The sequence below is a fragment of the Neodiprion pinetum genome, chromosome 1 (assembly GCF_021155775.2).
Source record: "Neodiprion pinetum isolate iyNeoPine1 chromosome 1, iyNeoPine1.2, whole genome shotgun sequence".
Taxonomy (NCBI): domain Eukaryota; kingdom Metazoa; phylum Arthropoda; class Insecta; order Hymenoptera; family Diprionidae; genus Neodiprion; species Neodiprion pinetum.
In genome coordinates, this window is record NC_060232.1 from 25,968,960 (window position 1) to 25,978,594 (window position 9,635).

General features: G+C 38.2%; 1 protein-coding gene across 1 annotated transcript; it reads right to left on the bottom strand.

The window, feature by feature from the left end:
• Nucleotides 1-1,400: 1,400 nt before the first annotated feature.
• Nucleotides 1,401-9,338, bottom strand: LOC124220449 (phospholipase A2 inhibitor beta-like). Its single transcript, XM_046629343.2, has 3 exons — nucleotides 9,283-9,338; nucleotides 7,192-7,341; nucleotides 1,401-6,759 (listed from the first exon to the last, which is right to left on the bottom strand). Exons 1-3 carry the CDS (start codon nucleotides 9,312-9,314, stop codon nucleotides 5,781-5,783), a joined length of 1,161 nt encoding a protein of 386 aa, XP_046485299.1. The 5' UTR covers nucleotides 9,315-9,338; the 3' UTR covers nucleotides 1,401-5,780.
• Between the last annotated feature and the right edge of the window lie 297 nt (nucleotides 9,339-9,635).

Below are 9,635 nucleotides of genomic sequence, written 5' to 3' on the forward strand. Positions count from 1 at the left end.
ATAATACTTTGTACGTGTGCGTCAAAGTGCAATTAAACGAAATACAAAATTTTAGACATCACGTAGCGACAGCCGATGGGCTTAATTCCATATTCCATTATTCCAAGATGGCCGACGACGACTCGTCGAGAATGAGACTGAAGAAAAAACGATCGACGTAATAACCAGGATCACTAATGGCCGGGCAATTTGAGCGGATCCGAACTAACTCACTCACTCGGTTCCCTTTTGTCTTTTTCCTCGTCGTTTTTTTAAATTTTTTTAATTTTATTTTTTTGTTTTTTTGTTTTTTTTTTTTTTTTACCTCGCTGTTCCCGCTGCAGCGCTGCATCGACGCAGCAACCAAAAGGTTGGATCCAAAGTTAAACGTTGGTAAATGGCCTCGGAATAAGGGCGAGGGGCGGGAGGAGGGAGGAGGAGGAGGAGGAGGGGGGGCGTCTTTCAGGCCAACCTCAGACGGAGACTTACCTGGCTGCATACAGCTCGTATTTTTCACGGTATAACGTGTGCGATGCAAGATATTATTCCCTTGCCCTTCTGCGCAGAGTGCAGGGGAATCGGCTCGCCAGAAACTCGCGAAGCGACCCGACTCGACAGGATATTGTTTTTCTACGGAATTGCAGACGCCGAGTTAATTAAAGATCATTATCTTTAATCATTGAACACAAGTCGACCTATACATACCTGTGCGTTACGTACGTGTAACACGCTTTTCGAGGGGTCATCTCGAGTTGAACGGAGATACAATCGTAGATCCATTCTCGAAGGGAAATTGTTTCCAACGGCCGTTCTTTATACCTTCAATTTTGTTTCCCCCGGCTCACCTCACTTACGATGCGTGTAACGGCATAACGTTTGTAAACGATGAAAAACTCGACGTTCATCCAGATCGCGAGTCAAGTGACTAATTTAGAGGTAGTGGAAAGTAAGAAATAATTATATAAAAAAACAAAAAAAAAAAAACAAAAAAAAACACATCGACATTTGGTCACCCGTTCGTCAAATTGGCGGGCGCACAAAGCTTTCCTAAATTCTCTAAATTGCCAAATGATTTCCTTGCACCTGTCGCCGACGCACGGACGAGAGTTCGTTTCACTTCGGATTATCTTTGTTGAGCGTTGCTCTGTAGAATTTCATGCTTGCACTTGCGTGTCACGCGCTAAGAGCCGAATGTAGTTATATACCGTTGGATTTGCGGTCGTTCGCTGACGTTTATCATGCCTCATAAGCAAGCGGAGCTTACAACAAAACCGCAGCAATTGATCTTTTCGGCAAATAATATCAAGACTGACCGGTGTACATTCATTGGCATGATCAATGCTTTTGCAAGGTTGTATAACGGTACTTTTATTTTTATACTCTCTTAAAACGATACATTGTCATTGTAAAACTCTACATTTTCCATTCACATGAAGCTTGAACCGTCGATAAGGTTTCGTGAAGCGAGTATATCCCTGGCTATTCAGACTAAATGTATGCAGTATCTATCTTTCAAGATATCGGTTCAAATAACGTCGAAAATTTACGATCTTCTTCTAAATGCTGATCTTGCGGAAGTTTGCCTCAAAAATTCAAATAATTCCGTACCTATCACGGTAAAAAAGCAAAGAAAAATTGTAATCTAATTTGCAATCTGATTGTTAAAACTGATTTGCAATTGACAATACTCAAATAAAGTTTTAGTTGAGGAAGTTTGATGATTTTGAAAAATTTATTCTACAATTAGTTTTGATATTAAGTTTTAACACAGTTGTTACATATTTTTGACTTCGGTTTCTTTTCTTTTGCAAATAGAAACTGGTGTAATTCAATAATTAATCACCAGAGTGCAAAGTCTATTTTTTATACTATCTGCAGGATGACTGCGAAAATGTTTCAAATCCTTATTGCAAGAATCGTGGTGCATGTAGCTTTCTGAACGACAGCAATTTTTGACTTCATTTAAACCAAAGAGGTAGAACAATGGTGGTAATTGAAAAATCTTGGATTTTCAATGACTGGTAACGGAAAAATGTTTCATAAAACTTGTCTCATAAATTATAATTCTTCGCAGTTACAGGATACAAGCTTGGATTTGAAAACAGAAAAAAAAATGCTTTTGAGCCCGAAACAGATCAACATTTTGCTACCGCGGCATGTTGAACGAGTAACGGCGATCTTGTCCGATATAATGTAATGCAAACCGTATACAATAAGTATAAAAAATATCACATGAAGTCTAAAATGAAAGGAAAAATGAAACTTACGGTCTAAAAAACTAGGGGAAATAAGAAATAATCAACATAAAAACAATCACTGCACGTTCGGTGCGAAGCCGAATATATGATGCAGCGGTGAGCGTCGGTCGACCGTTCAGAGTCTTATCGGAGGAATGTTAAAAGGCTGCCCCCTTCGTCAAGTTGAATTTATTTGAATTAAAACCGCAGGGCCGAATACGGTGCCTCTTAAGATAAGCCACGTGCCGGGGGCTCGAGACGGGCGCCAATATCGATAGGGCCGTACCTGGAACCCGGACAGTTTATGCTTTCGATTGTGGACAACACCGGAACGCTCTTAGGCGAAAACGAATACGATTGCAAAACAAGAAGCGGTTTAATTTAAGCTTCCTAGAATTTTTACCGATTTCTGCGTCGGCTCTCAGTTTTACATTATACTTTATGCCCCGCACTATACGAACTGCATCGCTGCAAAGAAATCTTTACCATGGTCTGCCAGGCTTAACAATGTGCAATTCCAGTTGTATTTTATCGGTGTTAACTGCTACGTTTAGACTAGTTATTGCAAGTATGGACGGTAAATTTACTGCGGAGAAATCAATCACGCCCACTATGAACAAAGATAAAATTTGTCTACGATGTATAATCACATTCTGCTAAAGTGCAAGAGCTTTTGTTACATTAACGCGGGATCATAGGTTTTGGATTTGCGATCAGGATGGAATTAATTTCTAAAATTTTCAATGCATCACATTTTTTGCGAATAAATTTTCGGACACTTGGACTGTCTGTTCTGAAAACTGATCAATTCTTTTGTGAAATACATTAATATGCAATTGCAAAATTCAGAAAACCTCAACAAGCTTCGTACAGTGAATTTTATCATGAGTTACAAATGTTCCAATTCGACTGCTGAAATTTCGTTGATTGGTAATGCAAAAGGATTACGCGCAACCGTTGACTGAAGACTGTTGAAGACGATTATCCTAATCCGTTGCTTAATTGGGTTTTGTGTGTCTTATGGGATTGCGTGTTAAACGGCTCTCGTCGATAAAGAAGCTGCCGAATCGCTACCACGACTTTTTATGGTCCCAATCCCACTTACCCTCCGAGTATTGGTTACGAAAATTCACCCTGGGATAACCGGTTTTAGATTCTTCGGTTAACGGCGAGACTTTCGTCGAGAATCTATGAAATTTTGTTACCGATTGCCGAAGAAAAATCGGTAACAACGGAATCCTGCAAGTGTTATCCAGAGGTATTAACTATAGCGTCTTATGTAGAACCTGTAGCTGATTTCGTAAAACAAGACAATAAAAATGTTAATTGAATTTTACAGTATTTCGACGTATAATTTCGTTGTTCGAAGCGTGTTGTACATTTTTGAGTAATGAAATGTATTTAAAAAAAATGAATTTCAGTAAGAACAATATGAATTTTATAACTTCGATAGTCGAATTTAGTGTTCGAAAGTTATGGTCAGTAAGAAATATTTATTGCGAAAGAAATCATCAAAATTGAAAATTTTACATACATCGAGAAAACCACGTGAGGTAAAGATCTGAAAGAAACATTCAATATCTACTGCGTCTTGAGAAATAGATACAATATTAACAAAGAATTCGAGAAGATTGTGGATTCGACATTGATCGAGTTGGATGTGGACTTTCCCGGATATACTATAAACGCAACAGGTTAATTCTAAACGGTGTAATCAGAATTTGCATTACATGTCAAATACTAGAAAGACTAATACTCGCCAAGTTCGTTGTTGCTCTTCTTATATCGTACATTGTGTCCTTTTCTAAACTGCGGGCCATAGATCCGTTCTCTAAAAAAGGGTGAACCGCGTTTGTCTGGTTGCCGTTGTCCGTTGCGTCAGGAGTGAATTTGAAGTTGTGATAACTCGAGTGAAATTTCAATTCGAACGCGCTGATTTCGAATAAATATAATTTCACTGGGAAATAGGAATTGCTTATCTGCTGAAGATATTACTGAAATGAGCTATTGCCAAGTTCGTAGCTCTCGGAACGATGTTTCTATGTCATTACACGTATGACGGAACAACGAGATTCGATTTTACGATGATACTTTACGCTGAGAATATATATAACGCGCAATTCTTTCCTGATTTCACGACAGAGATTGGTGATGAGTTTTTCATACGTTTTCGTCATGAGTTGATTTTGGCACTTGGTTACCTTTTTCACATTTCAAATGTTTCTTATTCGGATAACAGTTACTACACGTAAGTTCTACCTTAACTTTCAACGCTATTAAATGCTCGTATGCGTGAAGAATTACGTTAATACCCACCCACGCTTCAAACTTCGTCGGCACTGCAGATACCTAGCAGTTTTACAGGTGGACTTTAACATTAACAAGTTCACAAATACTGCAGATAAAGTAGAGAGAACTTTCTGATTATGTGTCGCATTACGATAAAATGTAATTTTCTGATTGTATTAAGTAGAGAACAATTCCTGTAAATATCATGATTTACAACAGAAAAATGTACAAGATTGATAAAAGCATTGACGAAAGCTAGGCGAAAAACAACCAAACGATACAGCTTATGGACAATTTGCAATATTTATTGCGAAGAAAGGGCAGCCAAAAAGTCGTCTAACTTTTGAAAGGTATGAAATGCAAGTGGATGAATTTTTAGAAACTACTCAGTGTGGCCTCATAGTTTTAATTTTATCGCAGTGCAGCAAGAATAGCTTTACGTTGAATCTTCAGCTTCTTTTTAGAGAATACAAATGTATACAATACATGATACATAGGGATATAGATCGACCATGCGAGAAAATCGAAGACAAACCTTAAATTCGAGCAATGAAGAAGAATTATGAATCATCTGATTACCATGAAACAAAACGAAAGAAATTGATTTTAGATCATCGATGCAACATTGTACCGTTATTATACAGACAATTAATTCAAAAGTGTTCAGCTTGTAGGTACTTTACACAATTTTCAAGTTTTACACACCTTAGTTACTAATTTGCCAAGTTAATTCCTTCCTTCGTTTACCATATATGTTACTTTCGTTCACAATTTTTTCAACGTTTACTATAATGAACGATTTGAAAATTATCATTTAGTCTCGTTTTTGGGTAGCTACTTTGGAACCGCTGTATAATCATCGTCAATAGCGATACGATTTATTGTAGAATTTAGAGATATATAGCAAAATATTTTCTGCTTTTCCTGATCTAAAGGAAATCAAAATTCTTTACTTACTTCAGTAGAACTTCGTTATTTTTTTTTTGTATCGAATATATGACAAAAGTAGATTTTTCTTGAAGAGTAAGTATCTCGACAATTTGCGAAAAAGGTCTTATCGTATTCTTATGATTCGGATGAAAATGTGCCTAATACGAAAAATTTAGAATTCGTTTCAAACACGAAACATGTGTTATTAAACTTCTTATTTGTACGAAATTTTTTAGATCAAAATTATTAGAGATTTCAGAAGCTATCCAGGAACTTGATTTTTTTGGGCAATTCAAAATTATACAACTGAAAAGCCGAACGTCGGCTTGAGATCGGTGTATGAGATTAATTTATATCTTCGGTAATGAACGGATATCGGTTATGGCGCTCGTCCAAAACGTAAACCCCGACTTCCGTGGATGATGTATTTTCAAGTTGTGGGTATGCATCGTACCAATGGGTGTAAGTCAGCCTGTTTGCCGACAAATCGACGAACCTCAGACTGTAAGTTGAACGGAAAACTAGACTGTAGACGTTTCTCAAATGATTCGAGCGTAGATTCAACTTGGTCATGTACGTTTTGTTCACGAAGGCCCGTGGATGAATATATCGAATATTGTTGTGGGTAATATTTAGTTCAACCAAGCCTCTCAGTCCCTCGAAAAGTTCCGGCCCTATGCCATCTAGTTTGTTGTACGACATGTCGAGCTTGCTGATGTGCACGGAGAAAAGCTTTGACTGACAATTGATCAAGTTGTGGGAAAGGTCCAAAGTCGCGACGTAAATCTCATCGCTGTGAAAACGATGTCGTTTAATTCTGTTGTGGCACTTAATCTCGTTGTTCGACAAATTCAGGTGAACCACGTCGAAGTCGATCTCAAGTCCGTGTACGCGATTGTGCGACAAGTTGATGGACCAAAAGTACTTTATCGCGTCGAATAAAAGCAGCGTGTTTTCTCTGTATATTGTGAGGCCCAAGTCGTTGTGTGATAAGTCCAAAGTAAGCGGCTTCACGCGCTCAACTGCGATCGCTATTTCACTAGTTGACGACAATTTGTTAGATGATAAATTGACGGCGTTCAATTCATCGAATTTTGCGAACGTGGTCAGCTTCACTGTTTCTAAACCCAGACCGCTCAGATCTACGTCTTCCGTAGAATGCGGTAATTTGTCGCTCCAGTTCTCCGCGAGCCTGCCGTTCTCCACGATCTCAGTCCTGGGGACAAGTGCATTTTCCGGTGTATCCGCCGAAGATGAGTGACAAACGGTCCCCAGAACGTGTAACAACGTTGAAAAAATTATTTTGCGGTCCATGTTCCAGACCCTGTGAATGAATATTATACGATTTACTGCTGGACGAAAATCATGACTCTTTTACTGCATTTTCCAAAGTGTTTTTCAGCCCTGCGAAATTTTTTATTTGCAAAATACCGTACAATTATTGTCAAGCACGGAGCAAGAATCTTATTGTTTTCCATAATTTTTCAATCACTCTCCTGAAACGTAGAGCATTCGCAAGAGAAAAAGAAACTAGTAGAATTTATCAAGTTTTGGCGATTACATATGGCAACGGAAATGTTTCCATAATTCCAATAAATGCGATTTCATTCGTCAATAGAAATTTTTGTTCTTTCGACTGCTTTATTTAGTCAAATGACATTTCGTTGAATCTAAATATCTATTCTTTTGCCACATTTGATTTAATCAATATATGTCTGCAAGAAAAAAAATCTGTTTATCCATTTTGTCGACTTACCTCTTTTTAGCGATTTGCGAAGAACGACCGAGTACAAAAATTTCGTGACTTGTTCGGTGAATCGTCGTCGTTACAATGATTTCGTTTTCCCTTGTGACAAGGCAAGGTTCGATAATTGAAATCGGACTGTAACGTTTCCATATGCAAATGCTATAAACGAAATGCATAATCATGAGATTTCAAGGATAACCTGTTGCCAGGTGAATAAAATAGAGTGTCATCACGGACAACGGACGCAAGTTTTTTGTTACAGTTTATATTAATTTCAGCAGTGTTCTGCGATTATTACGACGATGATCGACGTATGCTCCGGTATGAAGTAACTGTTGCGGAAAAAAAGAATTTTTCCAGTGTTACGTTGTTTCAATATTCTATTTCCCCCATAATTACAATTCTTCGGTAAATTTTCATTCTTTTAATCTGATTTCTAGATTTTTAGTTGATTACGTTAACGCTGATATGTTTCTTACCGCTGATACAGTGCTAATAACAGTAACTGTAGGTAAGTCTTGTCTTAACTTTTAAAGGTATAAAGCGACCGTCGGCACGTAGAAATTCTTTACTAAGCTTCAACCTTTGTCGGCACGTAGAAATTCTTTGGTAGGCTTCAACCTTTGTCGGCACTGCAGACACCGGCGTCAGTCCACCCAGAGGTGGAGGTAAGTGAGGCAACGATCACCGCGGATAAAACACAGAGCTTTCCTACCATGTCCATCCTGTATCGTCAATAGATTGCAAAGACACGCTATTTTTTTCCATCTACGGTACGAAATTCGATCTAGTGAAACTTTTTTCTAATTTTTAATCAAGTTGTTCCAAATGCAGAACGATTTCGGAAACTATTGTTTTACCTTAGTTACTTATTATTAGTTAACGAATTTGACGGGAGTAATAAAACGAACCGATAGAAAATATTTATATAAGAATTTATAATTGTTTGTTCCCAGTAATTTTCATCGTAGGATTAATTAACGTTCAGTTTCAAAACTACTACCAACGACAAAAGCCTTGGCGTACGCTTTCAGTGAGGTTGCATACGCTTCTAAATTTCAGCGATTTGTTCTCACCTTAATAAAATACAGAAGCAATTACTTTTAACTCACTTTGGAAGAATGAATGATTAGTCTTGAAATATTCCATTTTGCCCTTACAAAATATTAACAATTAGCAGGAAAATGAAACGAGGATCGATCCTACAATGCATACGGCTTAATAAATTAATACCGTTCTTTAGCCGGTTCTGAGGCATGTAGCAATAATCACTGAATGAAGAAGATAAGGCCATCTGACGTTACGAGATTTGTTAACAATTGTTTCCAACCATTGCTAATTTTTTCGACAGTTTATACGAGTCACGCATTATTTGACACTTGGACAGCTTTGCAACATGTAATCCTATTTCTACTTTGCATGTAATAGCTTTTTTTCACAAACTTGTAGATACGCCTCGACATGGAAAAAAATAATCAGCTGGACAAGCAAATTCTTGAGTTAATATAGAGACAGTAGGAAAATTTGTTGAAATAGCTAGAATTTTGTAAGGTTAATATAAACGCATTCCCTACATTGGTAAATCGACTTGGCTATGCTTGAAAAATCTTTACTATTGCAGTGAAAATTCTTGCTATCTCTACATAGTCATTAAAATTTGCTTATTCAACGAATTATTTTTTCACATCAACAATTCGCGTATCAAATGAAATTACTACGCTTATAACGCGATCCGCCATTAAAAAATCGGACAAGCGGACAACTTAATTATTTTTTTTTTTTTTTATATATATATTCTATCTTTTTACTGCGTTGACTTAGAAGCTTGAATTTTGTACACCTTCAAGGGAACGTAGAACTTGGTATTTAATATCAATTTCAACCTGATACCTTAACTCGTTCCTGAGAAAAATGATCTTGACAGACAAACAGACAGCCGGACGGACGGACAACGAAGCGATCCCAGAAGGGTTCCGTTTCTCCCTTTCGAGTTACGGAACCCTAAAAATAATCGCAATTGTAAAACGGATCGTTTCCATTTCCGCGAGGTATTCGCAAGCGTTCACGTAACCAAACACAAAGTAACACATATGTACGTACTCGAGACGGAGAAGAGATCGTTTCCTTGACATTCAAGGGGGCGCAAAATGCAGGCGAGACTCTCTCTTAATGCCGTTTTAATTAAGTAGGCGGTTAGTCGGATGAAACAAGAAGTCGAGTCGCCTCCTCCGTCTCCGTCTATTTCCAATGCGTCTTCTGGGGCCGGGTCGTTCCGACTTCCAACGCCGGTTTCGGGGACTGTTAGCGTTTCGGACCGGTGGATACGCGCCGCTTATACCCACAGACCGAGGGCCGATCTCGTCGCCGCGTTTGTTAGCGAAAGGCGCATCGCGACACGTGTCGCTCGCATGTTTAATGTCCGCTGGGCTGCTCAGACGTGACGGAAGATTTCA

Coding starts and splice junctions, on each gene's coding strand:
- LOC124220449 (XM_046629343.2), bottom strand. CDS start 9,314: ATGTCAAGGAAACGATCTCTTCTCCGTCTCGA. Junction 7,342..9,282: donor CGATCTCTTCTCCGTCTCGA/GTACGTACATAT, acceptor TTTCGTTTATAG/CATTTGCATATGGAAACGTT. Junction 6,760..7,191: donor TCGCAAATCGCTAAAAAGAG/GTAAGTCGACAA, acceptor ATTCATTCACAG/GGTCTGGAACATGGACCGCA.